This window comes from Sparus aurata, chromosome 4, assembly GCF_900880675.1.
Source record: "Sparus aurata chromosome 4, fSpaAur1.1, whole genome shotgun sequence".
In the NCBI taxonomy this organism is placed as follows: Eukaryota; Metazoa; Chordata; class Actinopteri; order Spariformes; family Sparidae; genus Sparus; species Sparus aurata.
In genome coordinates this window covers 38071890-38098162 of record NC_044190.1, presented here as the reverse complement: position 1 = coordinate 38098162, position 26273 = coordinate 38071890, and the positions used below count along the sequence as shown (strand labels likewise).

The window sequence follows — 26273 nt, the reverse complement described above, 5'->3', positions numbered from 1 at the left end:
CTGCACAGGAAATTTCTACACAGTTAAAGAAAGATAAAACCCAAGTGTAGCAGACAATAATGTTTACAGTCACGATTATTATAGTGAGCAGCGTGAACACAGGTACATTGGCGAGGTCTATAACGTACTAGGGGTGTGCCAAAATATCGATACTACGATATATCGCGATATTTCGTCTTGAGGTACGTTATCGATACACTGGTGCCAAATATCGATATTTAAAAATGTTAAAAAAAAAAAAAACTATTTTTTTTATTTTTTTTATTTTTGGCCAACCACCACCACCCCTCTTCAGAGGACAGCTTTATCTTTATTCAAACATAGGTATACAACCAAATAAAATTTTAAAAAATGGTTTAAGTAGCTCTGAAACCCACACATATAGATATTTAATGATAGTTGTACTCAGTTTGTGTGTTAAGAAGAGACACTGTGCAATATACTCTTTGTTTACTTGGCTGTCATTCATGTGAAATTGATTGATTGACAATGTTTTGTAATTCCTGTGAAATGGATTCAGTGCAGTCAATAAATTCTGAATTTCTTCAGTGACACAGATATAGTGATGTATCGTGGATGAAATTCCTTGCAATATATCGATTATCGCAGAATCGCTGTATCGTGATATTATCGTTATCGTGGGCAAAATATCGTGATAGTATCGTATCGCGAGGTACCTGATGATACCCAGCCCTATAACGTACATGTCATCGACCAAAGGAATTAAACTCCCTGAGGGCCCCGACATGTCTGATCACCCAGACATTTCCAACATAACTTCTGATTTGACGCTCATCTCGGCAGGACGTCACTTGTTTGTGTCGCCACAAATTACCTCTGACAAACCTGTTTCTGAAGCATCTGAATCACCCCACAAACCTGCCAAACAATATTTTAACAGTCGCACCAACAACACATCCAAGTGTTTAATCAAATTTCTAATCAAAGGCGCTGACATTTTTACATTGGGTACAATACGAAACATTGTATGTTTTACCTGTAACAACCTTGACAAGTAACATAAAACAGCACTAATTTAGAACGGATGCATTCATTCGTTTGTCAGAACACTGTGAGGTCTTCACCAAGTCGGATTTCTCTCATTGAACAGTTGCAGTGTATAGAATGGCCACTTGGTGTCTCTGCATGACAGCAGGAAGGAAACGTGGGTGAGAAGATCAGCAGGAGTCGGCTGAGGTCAATGAGACGGAAAACAAAGTTGTTGAACTATCAGTCTGTGGTTATCTCTGATATACAAACACTGTGTGGCGCAGGATGGTGGGTTAGATGACAAAGTTACTTCATCTTGAATGTGTGATTAAGATTATTAAAAGCTGATTCTTCTTACTGTCTTCATCTTCACTACACAAAAAATAAACTTAATTTATATGCAGTGCTTTCCTTAACAAAAAAGGTTGCGTGTCTAGATTTCTGTGTCCGGGAGACAAAAAATGCTTGTGTTTCACTGTCTTTTTTTTATTTGGCTCACATCACAATAGATAACAATGGATGAACGTTGATCTTTTGTCATGTGAGCCGAATAAAAAAGGAAATGCGAGTGTTCTGTCCTCGATTGACTCAGAAATCTGAGATTTTCAACCCATTCTTATATTTTGGGGAAAATGCCCGCTAGAGACTGGATTCAGCATGAAAATCCCATTGTTGAGGCGTAACCTCATTTACCAGTTCAGTGGTGTAAAGTCCTTCATACATTAAGACATAGATGACTTCATTAAACCATCAAAGACAATGCAGAGACAGAACCGAGTCAGGAAGATAAGTGATAGAAGTTGTACAAGTTCTGATTTAAAAAGACATTCAACACTAAAAATACCATGTGGATAAAATACTCCTCTGTTAATCTAATTTTTCCAAATCTTGTTTATCTGCAATGAGGGGATACACAACAGTACTCTCAGGTGAAAAATATACAAGACACAAAACAAAAATAAATAATTTACACTTTATAGAAAGGTTGCAAACACATGTTTAAGTAAATGCATAACAAATGGAAGGATTTAATTAATCTGTTCAATGATTACGAAATGGTAAAGTCAACATGTGATTACAGTTAATAGATCATCAGGAAATTAATCTTTCTGCTCAGTCTCTTTGTACATGAATTTATTGTATTTACCATCAAATTAAATGGAACCAAATTACATATAGAAGAAGAAGCAGCTCTCATGGAAGTATAAAGTGTTTCAGATCTTTGGCAGCTCCTTCAAACACTGAGTGTAAAAAGTAACCATAGCAACCGTATGTTAGCTAAACCAGCTGATGTCATGTAATCTCATAGCTCTTTCACTCTGGCCAAATAACCCCACGACACTCGCTAACATCTGGCTGCTGTGTAGTCCCAATGCAAATATTAAGTGAAAATCCTCTTTCGGACTCAAACTGGGGCCCCCAGCATCTTTACAGACACAGACCCAGGGTCAGATCTGTTCAGGACAGGAGTAAAGCCACTGACACAGACCCAGGGTCAGATCTGTTCAGGACAGGAGTAAAGCCACTGACGCAGACCCAGAGTCAGATCTGTTCACGTGAGGAGTAAAGCCACTGACACAGACCCAGAGTCAGATCTGTTCAGGTGAGGAGTAAAGCCACTGACACAGACCCAGAGTCAGATCTGTTCACGTGAGGAGTAAAGCCACTGACACAGACCCAGAGTCAGATCTGTTCAGGTGAGGAGTAAAGCCACTGACACGGACCCAGGGTCAGATCTGTTCAGGACAGGAGTAAAGCCACTGACACGGACCCAGGGTCAGATCTGTTCAGGACAGGAGTAAAGCCACTGACACAGACCCAGAGTCAGATTTCGACAGAGTAAGCCACTGACAAGACCAGAGTCAGATCTGTTCAGTGACAGGAGTAAAGCCACTGACACAGACCCAGGGTCAGATCTGTTCGGGACAGGAGTAAAGCCACTGACACAGACCCAGGGTCAGATCTGTTCAGGACAGGAGTAAAGCCACTGACACAGACCCAGAGTCAGATCTGTTCAGGACAGGAGTAAAGCCACTGACACAGACCCAGGGTCAGATCTGTTCAGGACAGGAGTAAAGCCACTGACACAGACCCAGGGTCAGATCTGTTCAGGACAGGAGTAAAGCCACTGACACAGACCCAGGGTCAGATCTGTTCAGGTGAGGAGTGAAGCCACTGACGCAGACCCAGGGTCAGATCTGTTCAGGTGAGGAGTGAAGCCACTGACGCAGACCCAGAGTCAGATCTGTTCAGGTGAGGAGTAAAGCCACTGACACAGACCCAGAGTCAGATCTGTTCAGGTGAGGAGTGAAGCCACTGACGCAGACCCAGGGTCAGATCTGTTCAGGTGAGGAGTAAAGCCACTGACACAGACCCAGAGTCAGATCTGTTCGGGAGAGGAGTAAAGCCACTGGGCACTCTGGGGAATTTTGACTTCTTAGAATTGAGAAAAAATACATTATAAATTTGAATTGTGACATTTCCTTATAATTATGACTTTTTTTTTTTTCTCAGAATTATAAAATGTTTCAGAATTACGTTTTTCAAAAGTATGACTTTTTTTCAGAATTGTGACTTATTAATATAATTCTGATTATTTTCTCAGAATTATGTGGTTTGTTTTCTCAAAATTATGACTCCTTTCAATATTATGTTTTTTCAGAATTATGTCTTTAATCTCAAAATTAAAGTCTGAGAAAAAAAACTCTGTAACTCTGTAACAACTGAGAAAGCAGTTCTGTGCAGCATCGAGGCCACAAGCTGAAACATGTCGGCTTGTAGATAAAGTTGCTCTTTGTACTACAAGTGTCGCCGGAGTGTTGACGTCTTGTCTCTATGAGCAGCTTTAGTCCTCAGCTTCTACATTATGTTCAGATCAACACACCCTGTAATAGGTTAAAGGCATCAAATGTTTGAATACTAAACAGAGATAAGGCACCAATCAGTCAGCATCCTGAAAAACATATTGTTACCATGTTTACTTTACTCCTGCCTTTACTTTAGTCCTGCAGAGCAACACTGCCGGTCTGTGACGTGTCTGAACGCGTCTCAGAGTGTGAGGAGTTTCTCTCCTGCGGCATTATAACTGCCCCAGAACAAACCTGTAGAAAACATGAATGGCACGGAGCCATGTGGGCTCATACAACCGCCTGTTTCATTAAGAATATAAAGCCCGGCACACATCCAGTCTCATTGTTTTAAGCCAAGTGATTCGACTGCCTTGGACAAATATTAACCCTGCGGTCACTCCTTTTACCTCCGCAGCCTTCAAGGACAGAGCTTCTCAAGTGTTAATTGGCTGCGGTGAAGTCTTATGTTTGTCTTCTGTTCTGTATACCACTTCAGAAATCTGACAGGAGTCCTGGCGTCAATATATTAGCTGTCATGTCTTCGATCAGCAGTATGCACCCGGTTTTATAAAGTCTTTCCAGTCCTTCACACGATCAGTGTGTTCATGTGTGGTGGTGGCTACCAGCCTGGAGTACGCACAGCGACTGTACGGCACAGGAAAGACGTTAAAATATCCCCCGTTCGGGGGGTCGGTGGGGTCGATGCCCAAGTACTTCAAAGACAACCCCAAAGACACGTCCTCAATGTAAATAGGTTTGATGTGTCTGGAGGCCTCCACCAGCTTCTTAGGGAGATCTAAAGACAGAACGTAGCCCAGACCCAAAGCATAAGGTGGGTACGTTGGGTTAGAGTAAAGCTCCTCAGGTACGTACCACTTAGAACTTTTATCTCTGAGGACTGCAGCTTCTCTCGCTACAAGTCCGGTCATGTAGTTTGTCTTTGGAGCGTTTAACAACATCCTGACGAGGTTGGACAAATTCAAAAACATGTCTGAGTCAATCTTCATGGCATAAGAGGCGCTGGAGCAGTAGGAGTCCAGCCACTCCAGCATCACCATGGTCTTGATGGTGAGGTTCTTGTAGCAGTCCAGGAAGTCGCTCTGGATCAGGTCTCGGTGCTCTTTGCTCTCCTGCAGCAGCTGATCTTGGATCTGCTCTGCTCCCTCTCCGGTCTGCAGCCCCAGCAGGAAGAACAGCTTCACCACTTTGTCCAGAACCAGGCTCTCACCTCCCCAGGTGCTGCGGATGACGTCCCGGTGAGCCCTGTTGTGGGGCGCCACAGGAACCATCAGAACCAGGAAAGGCTTCTGCTGCTCGCAGGTCTTTGGCTCGTTTATAACAAAGTGGTACTCGTAGGGGTATTCCACTAAATACGGTCCTGGAGATTTATAAGGAACTGGTGCTGGTGGCTCAGGTTTCTGCCGGGTCACCTTTGTTGATGTGATGTTGTTAGAACCAGGGAATGTGGAGGAACTGGTTGTGCTGTTGAGTGAATCCGTCGAGGGCGCGATGACATTTTGTTTTTTAAATGAAGTCAACCATTTAGGGTTCCAGTCAGGTTTCATCTCCTTTAAGTCTGTGCTGTAAAAAAACAGAACTGCTCCCAACACCAGGATGAAGAAGAAGCAGTGACGCCGTGAGCAGATACACCCTCTGCTGCTGTCTGCCGGTGTCACACCGTCCACTGTGTCCGGGCTGAGAGGAGAAGGACACAAATCAGTAACACAGTCATCGTGTTATTATTAGTAGTAATTTAAACTTTAAATAAGAGGATGATGCTTTGCTGATGATTAACAGTGCCTTCCTTCCTTCCTTCCTTCCTTGTTCTCTGCTTCCTCGCTCGACAGAATTGATTCACGAATACAGAGAATAATATTTAAAAGGTTTACTTACCATTGTCTTCCTTTAGCAACGCCAGTTTTCAGCATGTTGACACACCCGTCTAGATTTGGGTTGTCGTCCTTTTAGGTATTATACAAACTTATTGCTCCACAGAAAAATTCATGTCAGCTGTTCAGTAACAGACACGTGAGACTCTCACCGCTCTGTCACGACCCGACACAAGAACATTATGTTAGTCCTGAGTCTACCTGTCTCTATAACATGCTCTGCCATTTGTGCGACTCTGGTTCCTCCTTCAGTCCAGTCACCATGGCACTGTGTCCCTCCTTTACCTGCAGTGGAGCCACACCTCTGTTTGCACCACCCCTTGAGTTTGCACGAGTGTTGTTTTTTGCCTCAAAGCCAATGAAAAACTAGAAATCCTCCGGAGGCTTTCTACACAGCTGTGACAAGCTGAGCAGGAGCTCTGTTATCACAATGAATCACAGCATGGGTGTGTGTGTGTGTGTGCTGACGGAGATGAGTGTGTGTAACAGCCAATGAGAAAGAATTATATGGACTTTGGCGCATGAACCTGTTGATATTTTGTTGAACTTGCAGAATTGTTGCTGTGTATTTTTTGTGCAGTCACAATAATTATCCAGATCCTTCAATTATTAACGATTATGAACAATCTGCTAAATGTGCTTTTCTCTCTATATATACTCACTTTTCCAGTTTATCTCACGTCACTTTCCAGTTGGAGCAGGTCGGGTCAAACTACCAACACACACAGATTTACTGTCAAATAAGTGTAGCAGTAAAAAGTTAAATATTTGCCTCCAAATTTGAGTGGATTTGAAGTGTAAAGTAAAGCAGTAAAGTTCAGATTTCCTTTGAGTAAATGTACTTAGTTAAATTCAGTCACTGTGTTGTAATACGAGCTTTCTCTGTTTTGGTGTTCAGTCTGGATGTGTGTGCGTGTTCGTGCATGTGTGTCTCAAACAGACATCCGTCCTGCGTATTTACAAAGACCAAACACTCGACGGTCTCGTCAGAGGTGTCGCCTCATTAACTCTCCTTTCACATCAGCTGCAATAACAACCACGTCCTCAGATTTACTGCTGGACGTGTCATTTGCGAGTCAAATCGTACAAACTCACTGAGTTTGCTTTTAAAAAAAGTTTTGCCCCATTTCCGTTTCTAACTGTTCATGATTGTGTTATCAGAAGATGATGCCAAGTGAATGTTGTTTTGCCGTTCCAGTTAATTTCCAGGTCAGGAATGGCACAGAGCAGTCGAGTTCTCCCTCGTCAAACTGGTATTTTTCTTTTAAACAGCTTCATGTGCAGAGACATGAGGATGTTCAAACAGGAGAAGGAACTGTTGACACAAAGTTAAGAAACACCCTGTTGTCTCAAACGTCCCTGGATGTTGCAGAATCAAGTTCCTTCATCTGAACCTATTAAGCCAAACTCACAGCTGTTGTGGAACCCGAACAAGCTGTTATTGTAAATGCAAACCGACATTAAAACTGAGCGACATCTGATGTAAAAAAAGCCGCTTTGTGAACATGATCCATCACCACCTGACAGCAGCTCGCCCTGTAAACACACAAGACGTCTTTGCAGATCTTCTGTAAAGGACACCTTCATGCTTTAAATGTTGAAACAACAATATTTGTTTGGCTATTTGATAGCATTGTATCTGTGCATCCTGTGTTTCTAGGTGGACTCTTCAGGTCCTGTTGACTTAGTTTGATAAAACCTTTTGTTAATATTTATTCAGCTGCACTTTAATGTTATTTTTCTTGTTTCTCGGGGCAAGTAAAACAGTTTTACAGATGCATTGTTCGATGTAGCCTCCTATGTGTGTACTGTGTAAAGTTTTATTATTATGTCAGATTGAAACATTGTGATGAACCACAATATAATAATAATAATAATATATAATCCTCTGATGTCAGGCTCAGGGTGGTTAATGGAAATATGGAGGTAAATGAGGCGATAATTCAAAGTACAATAACACAGCTGATGACCGATAAACTACTGTTTCACTTCCAAGTTAACGTCACCGATTGATTATATCCAGTGAATTTTACTACCAGGTTTAAATCAAATGGTTCAAAATATATGTTGATGTTTTATAGCTAATTTATCCAGCCACTTCTTTGGCTAAACTCAGTGCTGTTCACTTTGAAGCACATTAAATAATGTGTCCAAAATATGTTGAACAGTAATGTTAGTGAGGAAGACACTGCTGACAAAAACAGCATAGACCAGCACCAAACACAACATATGCTGGTCCAGCATATGTTGTGTTTTGGTGCTGGTCTATGCTGTTTTTGTCAGCAGTGGAGGTTGAATGCTAATGTTAGCTGTTGGCCAACAGAAATCAAATATATTGTTTTAGCTTGAAATATGGCCTGATGTCCCATGTTAGCATGCTAACATTTGCTACAATTGTGCGTAACACCTTTACAATTAGTCCTGCACTGAAGTAGACTACAGTTTTAATTTCAGCACTTCTGGATTGATCAGCAACTAACAAGATGAATAATGAAAGTCTGGAGTGACATCCAGCCACATTTCAAGGTAAATCAACATATGTAGTACAGGTTAGCTAACATTAGACATCAGCTAACGTTACTCTTTGATTACATGCAGTGCAGTTCACTTTCAGGTTTATTTAACTGTGTCTAAGATGTGCGTTGATATTGATAACACTATCAAAGAGCCATGATAGCTAGGAAGTGGTTAAATGCTAACTTAAGCTGAAGGTAAAATGGCCAACATGTACATTTTGTCCTTTGTTGCTTTAATTTCCAAAATAATTTTTATTTTCTGTTATAGATATGGGGCGAAAAACATGAAACCAACCTGGCAACACGGACTCTGACTCAGATGAGCGTCACATTCTTTCTTGTTCTTTCTTCACAGATTCAAGACTGAAACCATACGATGTTAAATATTAACTACAACTGTCTAACCGGGGATCTTGTGCCCTGGTTTTTATGCGTTTAGCATTGTGTGTGCTGAGTTTAGGTGAAAACTGTAAACACATGAGGAAACCGATCAGGTCAGTTCTCAGTCATTTATTACACAGCTCGTAGTCGGACGGATGATAACTGAATAAAATGGAATTATAGAATTTGTAATACAACATTATCATGGAGGTGTACATGATTGTGTCTGTGTGTGTGTGTGTGTGTGTGTGTGTGTGTAGGTGGATGCTGCCATAGTTCTGACAACACTGTTAAAAATTAACTAATTACGTACTGCTCAAATGTGTTGCAGGGGTTTCGACCTCTGGAGGCGTTTCCTTATCTCCAAGTTGTTCCATAAATCCTTCTGCTTCGACTATATGGTGCCTGAGTTATCTCAGCTTAAAGCACAACATGTTTCAATACTAAACAGAAATGAGTCACCGCTCAGACAACATCATGAGAGGGTGGGTGAGGAGCAAAGACAGCTCAGTCCTCACTGGTAGCTGAAGTCCTTTCTGACTGATCAGCAGTATGCACCCGGTTTTATAAAGTCGTTCCAGTCCTTCACACGATCAGTGTGTTCATGTGTGGTGGTGGCTACCAGCCTGGAGTACGCACAGCGACTGTAATCCACAGGAAACACATGGTACAAACCTCCGCTCGGGGGGTCGGTGGGCTCCATGCCCAAGTGCTGCATACAAAACCCCAAAAACACGTCTTCAATGTAAATAGGTTTGACGTGTCTGGAGGCCTCCACCAGCTTCTTAGGGAGATCTAAAGACAGAACGTAGCCCAGACCCAAAGCATAAGGTGGGTATGTTGGGTTAGAGTAAAGCTCCTCAGGTACGTACCACTTAGAACTTTTATCTCTGAGGACTGCACCGCCTCTCGCTACAAGTCCGGTCATGTAGTTTGTCTTTGGAGCGTTTAACAACATCCTGACGAGGTTGGACAAATTCAAAAACATGTCTGAGTCAATCTTCATGGCATAAGAGGCGCTGGAGCAGTAGGAGTCCAGCCACTCCAGCATCACCATGGTCTTGATGGTGAGGTTCTTGTAGCAGTCCAGGAAGTCGCTCTGGATCAGGTCTCGGTGCTCTTTGCTCTCCTGCAGCAGCTGATCTTGGATCTGCTCTGCTCCCTCTCCGGTCTGCAGCCCCAGCAGGAAGAACAGCTTCACCACTTTGTCCAGAACCAGGCTCTCACCGCCCCAGGTGCTGCGGATGACGTCCCGGTGAGCCCTGTTGTGGGGCGCCACAGGAACCATCAGAACCAGGAAAGGCTTCTGCTGCTCGCAGGTCTTTGGCTCGTTTATAACAAAGTAGTACTCGTAGGGGTATTCCACTAAATACGGTCCTGGAGATTTATAAGGAACTGGTGTTGGTGGCTCAGGTTCCTGCCGGGTCACCTTTGTTGATGTGATGTTGTTAGAACCAGGGAATGTGGAGGAACTGGTTGTGCTGTTGATTGAATCCGTCGAGGGCGCGATGACATTTTGTTTTTTAAAAGAAGTCAACCATTTAGGGTTCCAGTCAGGTTTCATCTCCTTTAAGTCTGTGCTGTAAAAAAACAGAACTGCTCCCAACACCAGGATGAAGAAGAGGCAGTGACGCCGTGAGCAGATACACCCTCTGCTGCTGTCTGCCGGTGTCACACCGTCCACTGTGTCCGGGCTGAGAGGAGAACAAAAACAACACTTTAATCGTATTTTTCTACTTTTTTTTGCCCTTAAATTCACAAAAGTAAAAATGCTCTTTTACAGTGAAAACACAGGTTCAGATAAAAGAAAGTTTTCACATTCATGAATCTTTTCTTGGCGCCTCCCGTCCTCAGAAACAGCTACAAGAATACAGGAAACACATTTATAAAAAAAAAGCGTACATACCATTGTGTTTCCTTAGCAAGGCCACTTTCCAGCATATTGTCATGCTCCTGTCTGTAGAAGAGGATTTGAGTTCTTTTAGATGTGAAGCAGAGATAAAACTTCCCATGAATAAGAGCGACTCGTGCCGTCAGCTAGAAAAACCATGACGAGCCCGAGTCCTGGATCCTACCATCTCTGTGCCCGACTGTGTCATCAGAGTGAAGTCCCTGGATTCATTAAGTCACCATGGCACTTTGTCAGGTTTATCATTACCTGCGGGAGAGCCTCGCCTTTGTTTACCACGCCCATTCATTTGCGAGTGTTGGTTTTAGCCTTTAGTAAAGCTGAAAAGCTGGTCGTGCTGAGCTGCTGCTCTGTGGTCACACCTGTTTAAAGAGGTGGGGTGTGTTTAAGCTAATGAGAAATGGTTTACCTTTTAGTATTGTGTCGGACTGTGTGTTTAACAGTGCATACATTGAATTGAACTTCCCACAAGATCAGATATCAGATGTGTGTCTTGCCTCACATCTCGCCCACATGGCAGTATCTGCACCACCATGGCAAAAAAAAACCCTTTTGTAGGTATTTTGGAGTTTGTTTCTTCCTGGAAACTCATTATAAATATTAATGACTCATCCTGCACTCGAGGGCACACTTTCTGTATTCCATGATGCTGCCATGTATGTATTAAAGAGGACAGTCTCCAGAGGAGTGTGTTGCTCGGGTACGGCCCTCACAGACGACTCTACAATAAACACAACTTCACAACTTGTTTTGGGTGAAACTGGGTCGTGTTGTTGCCCTCATGCTGCTCTGCCTGGAGAAACTCTGGTCAGATTGCTAATCGCTAACAAACTGATAATCTGCAGCTACTTAATGAACTCTTCCTCCTGCGACGACTGAGGCTAATTACATGCCAATACACAGATACCTGTGGCTTTGTTTGTAAAGTACGCTAAATGCTGCCAAATGTAATGTTAGCCGCCGTTAGCTCGGTGAGGAAGAAAAACCACCTCGCTACTTTATTCCCTTCGTCACACTACTGTAACTCTAATACTACTGTAAATCCAATTGTATGTTTTTTGTGTGTTTTTGGGTCGAATACACTAGTAAAGTGATGTAGTATTATAAAAAGATAAAATAAGAAGTGACTAAACAAAGACACCAAACATGTTTATGAAGGCAAGCCAGAAGCATTAAATAGGAAAAATGGAAACCAGGACAGAACCAGGACAGAAAGGCTCTACAGCGGGTGATTAGAACCACCAGAACCTCACTGGTACCATCTACAGAACATCAACGAACCCGGAGAGGATACTAAAAGTCGACACCTGCTGATGTGGTATCTGCGGTCGCGCCTCCAGACTGTTTGTGTTCTCGAGTGATCTAATGTGGAAAGTGTCGTCTAGTATCAACAACAGAAGACTCAGAACCACTCGCGTCTTTTGTTCTGAAATTGTGTGTGATGTTTCTGGTTAAAGCTGAACTTGGTGTGTGATTGTGATGCGTGTCGGTGTCGGTGTGTTAATCTGTGTTTCTGATCTGGTGTCACTTTCAGCTTGAAGGCAAATCAACGTGCACTGTGTTGATTCCCTGGTGTTAAAGCTGCTACTTCTCCTTACTTTGCACTATTTGTTTCTACTGACCTGAAGAGAAAACAATATAATTGTACATGTGTGTACTGACAATAGTCTAACTGTTTTCTCTTCTGTTTTATTATGTGACAGTTCGACCCGACAGTCAAAACAAATAGTAAGATTAAGGGCTTACTTGTGTCTTTCCTCCATCGCTGCACGTCGGATGAGTCACAGCTTTCCTTGATGGTGAATTAAATCTATACCACAAACTGAAGCTGGCAGAACCGGTCTGTCAGCCTCTACTTCCAGGTTGTGGTGTCCAAGGAGAATGAAATCCACACGCGTTATTCAGACTGGAGATTTGAATTTAATCAAATGCCATCAGCATGAAACACAGTCGTCTACAGGTGCTTCAACAGCCAACAGTCAACAACCGTCGAGCTGCATCCTCATCCAGAGAAAACACGGAGAACCTGTCTGCGGATGTTATGTCCTGAACCGTGACAGCAGGAACAAACAAAAACTACTGATCAGGTTTACGTGAAACTTCACTGGAGGATGAGTCTCGGCCCAGAACAGACCCTGTTTACTTCTGGTGCTGACCCGGGAAAATGGACGGATCCAGGAGTCTTTGGTTTGTCAACATCTTTGCTAATTTCTCGAGGAAAATAATCAGGCATATGTGGGCGGCTGATACCTGTGAGTGGGTACAAAAGCTGACTGTTGGGCCTTGGCGGAGGTATACATTCTATTTAGTGAGATAAATGTGTCTCTAATTGCTGTAACCATGAACTCTGTTTTGCATGGTTCTTCATGGACATTTGAATATGTGAACCATCATGTTTCTAAACATTTACATTTTTAATCTGCTGCTCTGTTGCAAGCGATAATGTAGTCATGACTTACCAAATGCAATTCAATTAAATGAAAACTGTTTTAAAATTAATTACAGGAAAACCAGTAAACTATGCCACAAAGTTTTTCACAACATGGATGACTGTCTTCATTAAACCATATTGATATTAGTATTTACACATATTCTGGCATAGAAGAATCTGTGGTGTAGGAAATGTGTTTGTAGCTGTGCGAGACACATTTACCAGTTGATCTGACAAAACTAATGTGATGGAAGTACAACAAAATCAAGCAGAAGTACCTTTGTTTAGTTTATATTGGTGCAACATCGCTGCATCATCATCCACATAGAGAAGGTCAACTTTTTCCATTCCAGATCTCGAAATATCTCAAACAACTGAATTATTCTTCGACTTATTCGTGGATTAACCAAGAAATCTGATTCCTGTCTGATGTTTCAGTTGGATTCGGCCAATTGGATTTATTATTTTATTATACTTACATGTTTTGTTCTACAAGTTAATCTGGACACATGAACACCACTTTTAGGATTTTTGAAGCATAAATTAAATGGTTAAAAGTTAAAAGCTAACAAACTCCAACACGGTCAACCCATTAGCTTCCTGATACACACATGTTTTGTGTTGAAATGTTACAGTTCTTGTTACGAAGAAATTACAAACTGAATATATTCGATTTTAAATGTAAAAGAAAATGCAAACAATAAATTAGGTTATCAATAACAACACAAAATTGGAGGACACAACAACAGAAGAACAACTAAACAACACAAAAACGTTTAAGAATATTTTGTATTATGTTATGTTGAGACCGTTTTCTAAAACAAAAATGATAACATGGAAATATTCAATTCTAAAAATAAAACCAAAGTAAATAAAAAACCTGAGAAAACATCAACATAAAAAAATCCTTTTTAAAAACATTTATCATATTTTGTTGAAACCATTGTGTTCTCTGTAACAAAATATAAAAACAGAAAATCTTACATTTAAAATGTAAAGATTAAAGACAACAACACAAAAACGTTTAATATTTTTAAGATTACGATTATTAATTACAAACATAGAAATATTCAATTCTAAAAGAATTTAAAAACTTTAAAAGGGGCAGCTGTGGCTCAGAGGCAGAGCCAGTGTCTTGTTATCAGAAGGTCGCAGGTTTGATTCCCCTGGTCTGCATGTGGAAGTGTCCCCAAACTGCTCCTGATGTGCTGGTCAGTAGCCACCGCCATCAGTGTCTGAATGTATGAATTACTGTAAGTCGCCAGAAAACGAGACAACACATAATTAAATAAACAAAAATAAAATAAAAAATAATATATATTAATATGTAGTGAAAGGACATAATTCACCATAATCTGGTTAGTTTCTCTGATAACTAAATAAAATAAATTAAATTAAATAATTTCCCAGTCTGGGATCATTAAAGTAATTCTATCTATCTAACTGACTGTTGGGCAAGGCCCTCTAGTAAGCGTCAGTGAGTAACCATGGCAACGAAGAATTGTGAGTAACCATGGTAACGGAGTTGGGCGGGGCTTGTAGAGTTAGCTGGTTTCCCGCTGTTGTCGCTTTCTTTTGTGTGAATAAACGGCTGAAAAACGCAGTCAAAGAGTCACTGACAGAAGTTGTTCGCTTCCTATTTTCCACAACTACTTAAAATACATATAAACATACTGTTCTGTTTGACAAACATAATTAATAAAAAAAAATATTCAATTGTAGAAATAAAAAACACGTTGAAAACATAAAAACATTTTATTAATTATGCCTCGTGTTTAAACTTCACTGTTCTCTTTGACAAAATCATAAACTGAAAATATTCAACAACAAAAAAATCACAAAAGAAAAAAAAAACATCCATTTTTTCCGTCTCCTTTCTGGTCGTACGTAATGACGTACGCCGGGAGCGACCTCCACGTCGTTCCCGGCGTAACGCGTCATATCTTCCAACACATCCGCCGCTTCCTGGCCGGCCCAGGCAGGCGCCTCAGGCCCCGCTCCACACTGATCCGCTACCCGCACACTGTCATCATCCTCCGACAGAAGTCACGGCTCCTCGGCCCGGTGTGTGAGGAGCTGCGGCCGGTATGAGCGGGTGAACCGGCGGGAATCAACAAATCCTCGGCAGAAGTCCCGGGACTCGCTGCTCGGTGAGTGAAAGTGGAACGTTGATGCTCCACTGATTTGTTTTGTCTTCCTTCAGAATGAATCTCAGTGAACTCTCAGGACACTTCTCTGTTCTTGTGACTTCACGGAGGATTTAAAAATAAACCGGTGGTTTGTTTCCTCCGTCACCAGGGAAGTTAGCTCGGCTCTGAAAGCGGCTCAGCAGCTTTGTTCTCAGGACGATCTGGACCGGTCAGTGTCCAGACTCTCTTTGTTAGAGACGGACTGACGTGTTCCTCACCTGCTGCTTCTGCTCTCAACTTTCATTTAAGCAGCATCGACCTCCAGAGCTAAACATGAATCTGTGTGTTCTGTCAGCAGAGTCTGGGCTGGAGCGGGCTGGACCTGAGGCGGAGCGGCCGTGGTGATGGTGTTGGACTCAGGTGAAGTCTTCATGGATCAGGTTGAGGGTGAAAGTGTTGGGAGGAGCAGCAGGGACCTGTTGGAGTCGGATGTCCGAGCAGATCCACCTAAAACCTCCGTCAGCAGTTCTGCCGGGGCGCCCAGAACGCCGGCCAAAAAGAGCAATGTCGCCAAGAAGGGGAAGGTGTCCCACAACGGACTTCCAGCCCAGACCAGCAGCAGCCAGGTAGAGAGGCGCTCATCATCATTGAGAAGTGGGGCCACGCCTAGACCGCCGCTCCGCCGTCCCCTCAGCCTGGAGATGACGCCCCAGCGCCTGCGAGGGTCCCAGGAGCAGATGTCTGACAGGAGGATCGTGCAGCCTCCATGGCGCAGCGGTTCTGCTGCCCCCTCGCCGCCGGCCCGCAGCCTGACCAGCCCCAGCCTGGGCGGGGGCAGCTGGATGCGTCGCAGCGAGAGCACCTGCTCGGTCAACTACTCCCTGGGGCTCCGGGCCGGCAGGGGCCAAATGAGACCCGCCACCTCCCTGCCACATATAGCGAAGGGGTTGGGCGGCACCACGGCGCCTGCGTCCTCCAGGCCCTGTCTGCTGGTCGCACTCAGGCCGCTCAACCTGGAGCAGGAGAAGCAGACCTTCTTCCAGTCCGACTACAAGTACGAGCCTCAGTTTGAGTACATGCAGCCTGAACCGAGGAGCGTGTTGGAGAAGTACCGGGACGGGTCGGGCCTCTTCCTGGAGCAGGTACAGTATGTAGGTCACGTCCTGATGGGGGTGAAGGCTGAACCGTAGATGGTTTCAGTCTTCACATCCCAACAGTCACATCACAGGAGGTTCAATGTCAAGTAAACAAGAGAACTCAAACACGGAACAAGTGTTTGATACAAATGAAGAACTTGGATGTTCTCATTGTTTGTGACGAGATCCATCTGATATCACCTGGTTCCGTCTGATATCACCTGGTTCCGTCTGATATCACCTGGTTCCGTCTGATTTAAGGGTTGTTGGTTCATCACTGATGAGCAATACGCAGACTGAACCTCCGAATCATTCTGGATTATATTAATCAGACAAAGCGCGGCCGGCTCTGTTACAGAATCACCCTAATCACTGTATAATGATTAATTCTTCCCAATTAGTCGATCAAATTACCTGGAGGGAAATCCTGCATTATTCATTGTGAAACTTCTGTTTATCTCTGAAAGTATTTCAGTGTCAGTTTCTTCCAATGTCGTGCAGCTCTACATGTAAAGATTCTCCAAATCAAAGAGTCGATTTTCAATCTAAAGTTTTCTCTCTGCCATTGTTAGTTTATCACATCTGGATTTGTAAAGATCGGCAGGTGATTGTTTTTTATAACGGTGACAGTAAATCTGTTCAGAGTGAGCCTCAGTGCACAGTAGCTGCAGGCTAATGCTAAGCTAGCTGTGTCATCTGAATGCAAGCAGACAGAGATGAAGAGAAAACTAATAATTCCTGCTGTTGATTTCGATGATGAGATTTTTTTCTTCTTATGACGATGACTTGTGTGTTGACCTGCAGGCTGTTGGAATCATGGAGTGCGTCCTGAAGAAGTTCGGCTCCTACGAGAACTTCGAGGAGGTGACGGGTGGAAACATCCTCCCTAAAAGTCAAGTCTGGGCCGCCGTACGCAAATATCTGCAGAAAGAAGGCTGTGTGGGAGAGGTGAGTGTACAGAGTCACCTCACCTGCGTAACAACCGTCCAATCACAGCGGACATTCAGACCGACCGGCTCAAACAAAAGCAGCTGATCTGAACGAGAACTAAAAGAATTAAAGACATGAAATTAAAGGGATATTCCGGTGTAAGTTTAATCCATGGTCTAAATCACCGTGAAACTGTGTTAGACTCCCTCTCGAGAGATCAAGTTAGCAGACCGCTAATTTACGGAGTTTTATCAACCTCAGAAACGACCGCACGACAACAATACACTGCAGTAAATGGATCCAAATATAAACCGCCACCAAAAAGCCACAAATAATGCTCAGAACAGCACCAAACTTCAGCAACAGTACAAATAGGGTCTCAGCACATAGTCCGGGGCATCTAACCTCCGCTAGCTTAGCTGGATTTCTACTGAAAAGCTGACTAAATTTACCTCTCTTCTGCAGCAGCTTCCTGTTGACGGGAAGTCCCGACGAGTCGATTACCGAGTGCAGTAGAGTTCCGCGGCTCATGGATGAAAATGTCTGATTATGACTCCATGGAAAAGCAATCAAAGTTCATATGTGTCTTACCTGCCAGTTTATAACAGTTATTATCGAGAGCGGACAGGGAAAAGAACGGAATTGAGCATTTCTAACCGCACTCGGTAATCGTCGCGTCGGGACTTCCCCGACCCGGAAGCTGATGGAGGAGAGTTGAAATCTGTTTTTAGCTTCCCAATAGAAATCCAGCTAAGCTAGCGGAGGTTAGATGCCCCGGACTATGTGCTGAGACCCTATTTGTACTGTTGCTGAAGTTTGGTGCTGTTCTGAGCATTATTTGTTGGTTTTTGGTGGCGGTTTATATTTGGATCCATTTACTGCAGTGTATTGTTGTCGTGCGGTCGTTTCTGAGGATGCTAAAGCTACGTTAGCTAGCGGTCTGCTAACTTGATCTCTTGAGGGGGGGGCCCTACTCGGTGTCACGGTGTGTTAGACCATGGATTAAACTTACACCGGAATATCCCTTTAACTTTAATTTGCTCAGCAGCAGTAAACAGTCCCAGTAAAACACATCCGCTGAAGAAACTCTCGGCTCTGTTGAATAATTATCGTCTTTATTAATGAATAACAAGCTCAGTCAACTGAAGACATATTGAGGAAGGAGGAAACATTAATGGTTAAACTCTGCGAGGTCGAGCCGAGACTGTTCTGTTTGTCTTTAGATGCTTCACAGTCTGTAGAGCACACGACACCCTCTGACCTCACAACCTCGATCAGATCAGGAGAAACGAAACCAAAAGGAAGGTCATGATGATGATGATGATGATGATGATGATGATGATGGTGTGTCTACAGGTTGTGGTGCGTCTGTCTGACGAGCTGCTGTCTCAGGCGGTGATGGTGGTGGAGAGCTGTCGTCCCACTCTGACCATCAACCTGGCCGGAGCTCGACAGCACTGGCTGGAGGGGATGCTGAGACACGAGATAGGTAACGATCACCTCACAGTGTCAGATATTAAACTCATCTTCCAGAACAACAACAGAGTTTTTCCACAGTGAGTCATCTTCCTGTTGAAAGACGGTGTTTAGTTTTTATAGTTTTTATAGTTATCAACTGATCCCAGACAGGAAAGGAGACATAAAAAATGCTCAGCAAACACCTGACGGCTGCTCACAGGTCAGCTACACACAGAACAACAGTGTGATCTACAAACATTTATTAGAAATCTGGATCTGTTAACTTTTCCTCTGTTGCATAAAGACGAAACACAATTTAAAAAACGTCTTAACAAATGCAGCTTGCTAACTAACACGGCTCTTCCACATGTGCGAGCTTTGCTTGACTGTCACAGCAGAGACTCACATCTGGATCACCTGCTTCCTGCTCGGAGGCGCGTCTTTAAATAATGAACGAGCGACGACGACTTTAATTTCCCTCCGATTTTAAACGAGTAGAGCTGCTGCTTGTAAAACTCAGAACTTTAACATCAAACACTTCCTCTCTCGGAGAATCGGCGCTCACAAAACTCCACTAACTCACTAAAACACGCGTTTGATTTCCTCTAAAGTCTTCACAATAAAAGTCCCCCGTTGTTTAGACATTTAAAAGCTTTTATTATGAAGCAGCAAAGTCGGGAGATGTTTTCATCAGCGGGGACTGAAAGGATCACGACCCAACTAACTTATAAGCTCGTTAACAAACAATCCGACATTTTTGATTGTATTTTAGTTTTCATCTATCGTTAAGGTTAATTTTTAATGGTGCAGCAGAGCTCTGCTTTATTTAGAATCCAGTTTTATTAAACTGTGATCAGAACTAATGTTGTATTAAATGAATCGTTGGTTGAACCAGTCGAGGAGTTCCTCGGCGTCTCTCGCTTCGTTACCTGAACTTGTTGCTGCGCGCCGTGTTCAGTCGGTGCAGCAGGTGTGTTTGCGTTCCTGCTCTTCTGTCAGCAGTTGTGTTATTAATAATCTGTAACTGTTTTACATTTTCCTCACTGCACAACTGTTGCACCGTATTGTCCCTGTAAGGAGCACAAATATTGATTCAGAGTGTGGCAGGATCTTACATGGAAGCAGCACTCACAGAAGCTGAATGGATATTTGTTCAGCATAAAGCCTCCACCCTCAGACACTACGGATGTTCTGATGTGCAACACAGTCGGTCTGCTTGTGTTTCCTCTTTTAACTTCCTGTGAGGTTATTAATATTGCTGGATGACGGTGGAAAGAAGTTACTTCTCTTTGCTTATGAGGAACTTTAAAATGATCATCAGGCGCGAGAGTCACATGTATTAACACGACGTGCATTTGGACGTATCTGCACCGTCTGCAGATCAGTGGAAACAGTATACGTGCTCCTTCTGACACCGCTCGCTGTAAACTCTCTGGACAACGAGCTGCTGTGTCGCTTCAGTCGGACGTCACACAGCTGGAGTTTCAGCTGAAGCGTCGTCATCCTTTTTGACTTTGTGTCAACAGTTCTCTGTCCTGTTTCAGCACCATGACGCTCCTCTCAGATCAGATGGACTCAGTATTCACATCTTCACTGCTCGACGACTTGATCTTCTCTCGTGTTGTGAATTTTCACAACAAAGAGAATAATTAAAGTGTCAGACTCAGTGTGCAAGTTCATATACGTGATGTTTTTTTATTAGATAATGGATTAAAAACTAAAAAAATGGACCATTACTCTGTAACTGAATGCTGGAAATGTTGTCAACACCTTAACATCGATACAGCAGTGTTTAGAAATACTGTACAATTAACTTATATTGCAATAAAAGGCATAAAAAACAGAAAAACAAACAAGTAACACACTGTGGAAACAGACAAAACCAGCAAACAATGAAAGATGGAAGTTAAAATAATCAAATTAAAATGAAACAAAAGGGAAAAGAGGAATAATAATATCAGACAAAGTTTTTATTCAAATGTTTTTATTGACTTTTTAAAATAAAAACAAAGACTACATACGCCTGATGAGATCACAGCTGACAGCCATGAAATGTAAAGACAATAAAAACCACAATGATGAAATAAAAAATTAAGAAAAGTTAAAAGAGAGAAACCTTTAAAACAAAGTGCAGTCTTATGTTTCATGATCAGATAAAGTGACGGGACAATAAATGAATAAATAACTGAGACACTGAGGCGTCGTCCTCTCCTCAGGTACTCATTATCTGCGAGGCGTGAACAACAACCTGCAGCCGTGGTCCACCTCCGAGGGCAGGAAGCAGTACGGCCTGAAACCGGCCAATCCCACGGAGGAGGGCCTGGCCAGCCTGCACAGCGTGTTGCTACGGAAACAGCCCTACCTGTGGCGCGCCGCTCTGCTCTACTACACGGTGTACCACGCCACCAGCATGAGCTTCAGCCAGCTCTTCAGCCACATCGCTCGCTTCGTCCAGGACCCGGACGTCCGCTGGGAGTACTGCCTGAGAGCCAAGAGGGGCCAGACGGACACCTCGCAGCCCGGTACACACACACACACACACACACACACACACACACACACACACACACACACACACACACACACACTCCTGCCCTCTGATTGGTTGAGAACTGCCAACTTCCTACTGCATGTGTTTTTTGGGGGGTTTTGTTCTTAATCTTTACTTGATGTTTAATTCTCGAGGCTTTTCAGGAGAATATTGACTGTAAATTAAATAAAATGATTTTTCTTTTACCTGAACACATACAGAGGGGGGGGGGGTGGTCAGTATGTTTCTATCCCTGAGGAGAGTCTGCAGGTACGACCTCCACCACTCAGAGGGAGCGATAACAAACTGAAGAAAGATTGATTTTATTCTCTCTGCATGTCGTCTGTTTCTGTCTCAGGCTGCTTCAGTAAAGATCAGGTTTATCTGGACGGGATCCTCCGAATCCTTCGGCACCGGCGGAACATCGACTTCAAGACGTTGACTTCTTTAGGAAAGGTCAGAGTCCACACGACACCTTCAGTGATTTATTACCGGTGTAAAGCTTTCAGTGTGTTTACATTTAAAACCAAAGGTGACAGAGTGTCTCACAGGTTAACAGCGAAATACAACTGGGAATAATAAAACAAAGTAAGTTGAATGGAGAAGTGGAAAATATAATGAAACAAGTGGTGGAGGAAGCAGTCAGATCCTTTTATTTATATAAAAGTACAGATACGACTCTGTAGGTGAAAATCCTGCGTAGAACACGTACGGAACTAAAAGAAAAAAGTAAAAAATGTAGGGGTAAGAAAAATTTCAAGTGGGAAAATATTTTACAATGAAAAAGAATTTCAGAAAATCAGGGTAAAAAAAAATACAGGTGGAAAAAATCAAGATGAGGAAAAAATAATGGTGGAGGATGCCATAAATACAGGTGAACCAAAATTCAGATGGAAAAAAATTGAGGTGGAAAAAAATTTATTAAATCATTTTCAAGTTGATAAAGAATTTCAGGAGTAAAAAATTTGGGGGTTAAAAAAAATTCAGGAATATAAAATAATTTCAAGTCGGAAAAAAACATGTGGTGGTAAAATAATGTCTTCATCCTGAATTTGTTTGTTTATTTACTAAAACTTCTCATTTTTTCCACCTGATATTTTTTTCATCCGAATTTTGGTTCAACCTGAATTTATGACATTTTTTTCCTGAATTTTTATTTTTACTGAAATTTTACTTTTAATTTTTTTGGTTTTGGTTTGGAATTTTGGTTTCCCTAAATTCACCTGAATGAAGATGAAAAACATTCAGTATGACAAAAAAAAAAAATCTCAAGTGGGGAAAAAAAATTCAGGATGCCATAAATTGAGGTGAACCAAAATTCAGATGGAAAAAAAATGTTGGATGAAAACAATTTGGTGGTCAAAAGAAATTCAGGTGAAAAAAAAATCATGAAGAAAAAATATTTAAACTTCAGGTTAAAATCAAATTCAGGAGGAGAAAAATTTCAAGTGGGGAAAAATCATGAAGATAAAAGATTTCAAGTGGAGAAAAAAGATTTGGTGGAGATGACTCTTTCGTTAATGACTGACTGTACTTCACCACTGAGCCACCAGGGGGCGAAGTAGAATATTGCAGAAAGACGCCACGTGTGTCAGAATCAGTTCTTTATAAAATATGTTGAATATAAAGAGGCGGTTCACCTCAGAGACACACACAATAACTTCTGTCTCTCCCTGGAGAAGTTTCCGTCCTCGTTTCCACCGATGAACCCTCCTCCTCACCTGTGCAGGTGTCTTTTGAAGACGTGGAGAGGCTGAGGCAGCTGGCGGTCTTCCACCGGACCAGAATTCCGCACTTCATGCGAGACCAGGAGCGGTACCTGCAACATCTGGACCACATCGTCGCCGTCAACGAACTGGACGACTCGGCGCTGCAACACCTGCTGCCGTGACCGTCCTGCCTCCCCCGACCAACCCGACCTTCACCACCTGAGTCCCAGAGGAGGAAGAAGAGGAGGAGGAGGAGGAGGAGGAGGATGCAGGTACACAGACTGTGTCAGGTGGTGTGTGAACATCATAAACATCCAGTATTATCGATGCTTTATTTGGGCGATTTTTTTGTAAAACTTGAATGACGCGAACAAAAGGGACGTACACACGAACACCTCGATCTACATCCTCACTTTTGTCCGATTGCATGTTAATGTGGCTTTTTCACGGAGCCGAGTACAGTTCAAGTGCCCCCCCGCCCCCCTCGCCTTTACTCCTACTATGAAGTTACCTCAATACTGCAACTCTACGATGTAACCAACATTATATATGTAGACTCGTACATAATCACCACATCCAGCGCCTGTACAGGACACACCGCTAACATGTCGCGTACAGACGGAAACATTCATAATCACACGCTTTATTTATGCAATTATTTAAGTTTTTTACTTTGAGAGAACAGACTGAATGTCTCTGGTATTAGCTTTATACCTTTTTTAGACAACATTGTTTTATGCCTTAGGTTGTTTGCATTTCAGAAAAGATCACCAAGGACAAGAACAAAAACAAAAACCCTGAGGAAGACGCAACGAGTCCACGAATCTGTAAGATATCAAGTGCCACTGGACTCGGTCAAGTATTAAAATCTCCGCAGGGTGGTTTTTAAAATATCAGTATTATTAACGAGCTATCAGCTGTTGGTTCTGTCTTAACAGAGTCCTTGGTGGTCTTTTGATATCAGTATGCTACTGTGATGTGACCGTCCCCAAGCGCCCCCTCTGCAGCAACCAAATTTTCTTTTGCAACGTTAAAGGAGTAGTTCGAAGCTAATTCGCTTTCTTGCAGGAAGTTAAATGAGAAAACTGACGCCAATGTCATTTTACTGAACTTTCAATACGTCGCTGAAGCCAGACAGAAAGTTCGCTCACCTCCCTGGATCAGCGACGGTCCGGTCCAAGCTCAGAAACTTCACGTCTATGATGAAGCCACACGAATGGTGCTCTGACAGAGAAACACAGGGATGATGTTCTTTTGTGGGCTGTTAGCATCACAACAAGAAGTTAGAGCAGCAGTCGTCTTTCAGTTCACAGGTTAGAGATGAAGTTGTGTTCCTCTGTTTTACCGACCTGCCGTCAGAATGTAAAGCTCGACCGACAAAGCAACAATAAAAAATGGAGGTGGCCGTTAGCACACAGTCGTCCTGCCACTCGATTGTTTACCAGCCACGAAATGATCGTAACGTAATGTTTTTACCTCCATGACAGATTCCAGGGAGCCATTTAGCCTGTTTTCAGTCTTGATGCTAAAGTTAACTTCATAATTAACAGGCTGCAACGATTAGCTATCAACTGTTACATTAATTGCCAGTTATTATGCAGATCGATTAATTCGGTTTGAGTAATTTTATAGAAAAAACATTCTGAATTCTCAGATTGCAGCTTCTTAAATGTGAAGATTTTCTGGTTTCTTTCCTCAGTGACTGTAAATTTAATCACTTGCATTCAGCGATGTGGCTTTAAAATAATATCACTATGTTTAAGGCTACGAGACACGATGTCTATCTTGATTTCTCTTTTTAAATCTCCTGTAAATCTCTTCATAAACGACTCGGTGACAAAATATCACGATATTGTGACGATATGAACACAAAGAAGAGTCTGGAAGGTTCAGTAATGACATCACTTCACTGTAATGTTGCCTTTTAAAAGCAGGAAAAGACACTTATGACATCACTTCATGACAACACCAGAAATCTAAGACGTATCTGTCTCATATCACGATAACGGTGTAATATCGATATATTGCCGAGCCCTCGATTTGAATCTGAACAAAGCACTTATTTTATCAGGAGCAAATTGATTAATCGACAGTAAAAACAATCGTTGCAGCCCTGTGACGGACAGAAACGAGGGCGGTGTTGATCTGTATCCAACTCTCTGCAAGAAAGCAAACGAGCCACTGTACCAAAATGTAGAACTATTCCTTTAACATGTAGATAAAGTGCCAAAGTGGCATTTTGAGAACACTGTTGGGTTGTTCTGAGACGCGGCCCGTCATCGTAGCTCCTCGTCCGGACTCGAGTCGCTGGCTGAGGAGGAAGCCGGGGTGTTGTGGGCGTGCCTTCGATGGGTGTAGAGCTCATCCGCTGTAGCTAGCCGTGTGTTTGTAGGCTGCTTTTTACCGTGTTTGACACTTAAAAACTTCAGATGTCAGTCAGGGCATTCATTTTGGGCCAAGCCGTCTGTGAGCAGAATTTAAACCAGGTCACAACAGAGACGATGCGGACTAAACGGCGTCCGCAGTCCCGGTTTTTAACCTAAAATAACCACTTGACCAAAATGTGAATTCTACTTCTGTGATGCATTTTAAATACTTGGATTTGAAGATGTTATTTAAATTTACTCTGCTGTGTTTACAATTTCAGCCATTTGGTAAGCAGACACGTTTTAAATTTGAGCAGGTTGTCGTCTGCTGACCTCACCAACCTCGGCCTGGATTCGCAAAAAGAATGCACCTCTTTGTAACGCACGAATGTTGCACAAGTGTTTTATGTTCTGGGAAACACCTTGAATTTCCAGTTTATTTATTAAAAAGTACACACACTTGACGAGCTCTCCGGTCTGTTTCTTGAGGCGCCGAAACGAGCACCACGTTCGTGTTCTTTAAAATGTGGTTTCACTAATCCAGGCCAACATCCCGCTGTCAGGGTGAAATCTTTTTTACTGTCGTCATTTTGAGCTAATAACTCTGAGATGTTTGTGTCCCTGCAGTCTGAAGCTGGACAACCAGAAGAAGGGAGGGATGTAAGCTAGCTAATAAGTTAGCTGGTGTGCTGTTCCCTAACTGTATGTTCAGTGGTTGTCTGGTGTTAATGGGTTGTGTCGGTTGGCTGATACAGTAGATTCTGAGCTGTAGTTTCCCCGGTAAACACTCTGACCTCTTCGGCGGCTGCAGTTAGAAAACCAGCAGCCGCTCGTCCTGCAGATATCCGACCTGCTCGCTCCGCCTAACGAGCCCGAGACACTGAAAGCGAAGAGCTGAATGGAGCAGCAGACGACTCGGAAGCAGGATGAATAGTAGGGGTGGTTAATCGGCCCAATATCCCGATTGAATTCGGATTATTGAAGTCTCGATTCGATTACAAATCAATTTTCGATTATTAACGATTATTGATCTTCCATTTAACATCAGTC

General features: G+C 42.8%; 3 protein-coding genes across 5 annotated transcripts; 1 reads left to right on the top strand and 2 right to left on the bottom strand.

The window, feature by feature from the left end:
- Positions 1-2873: 2873 nt before the first annotated feature.
- On the bottom strand, positions 2874-6331 carry LOC115579774 (beta-1,3-galactosyltransferase 2-like). The gene is made up of 2 exons (XM_030413442.1): positions 5733-6331; positions 2874-5534 (listed from the first exon to the last, which is right to left on the bottom strand). Exons 1-2 carry the CDS (start codon positions 5765-5767, stop codon positions 4385-4387), a joined length of 1185 nt encoding a protein of 394 aa, XP_030269302.1. The 5' UTR covers positions 5768-6331; the 3' UTR covers positions 2874-4384.
- Positions 6332-8739: 2408 nt separating this feature from the next.
- On the bottom strand, positions 8740-12383 carry LOC115579927 (beta-1,3-galactosyltransferase 2). The gene is made up of 3 exons (XM_030413662.1): positions 12281-12383; positions 10532-10582; positions 8740-10319 (listed from the first exon to the last, which is right to left on the bottom strand). The coding sequence occupies exons 1-3, from the start codon at positions 12295-12297 to the stop codon at positions 9170-9172; spliced, it is 1218 nt and encodes a 405-aa protein (XP_030269522.1). The 5' UTR covers positions 12298-12383; the 3' UTR covers positions 8740-9169.
- A 2509-nt stretch (positions 12384-14892) lies between these two features.
- On the top strand, positions 14893-25687 carry kiaa0895l. Of its 3 annotated transcripts, none has more exons than XM_030414142.1 (7): positions 14893-15115; positions 15453-16236; positions 17035-17178; positions 18517-18649; positions 20835-21140; positions 21507-21604; positions 22878-25687. In XM_030414142.1, exons 2-7 carry the CDS (start codon positions 15499-15501, stop codon positions 23037-23039), a joined length of 1581 nt encoding a protein of 526 aa, XP_030270002.1. In that variant the 5' UTR covers positions 14893-15115; positions 15453-15498; the 3' UTR covers positions 23040-25687. The 3 variants fall into 3 exon arrangements, with proteins under 3 accessions (XP_030270002.1, XP_030270003.1, XP_030270004.1); XM_030414143.1 differs by having other exon boundaries at positions 15450-16236; XM_030414144.1 differs by lacking the exon at positions 14893-15115 and adding an exon at positions 15226-15323.
- Positions 25688-26273: the final 586 nt, after the last annotated feature.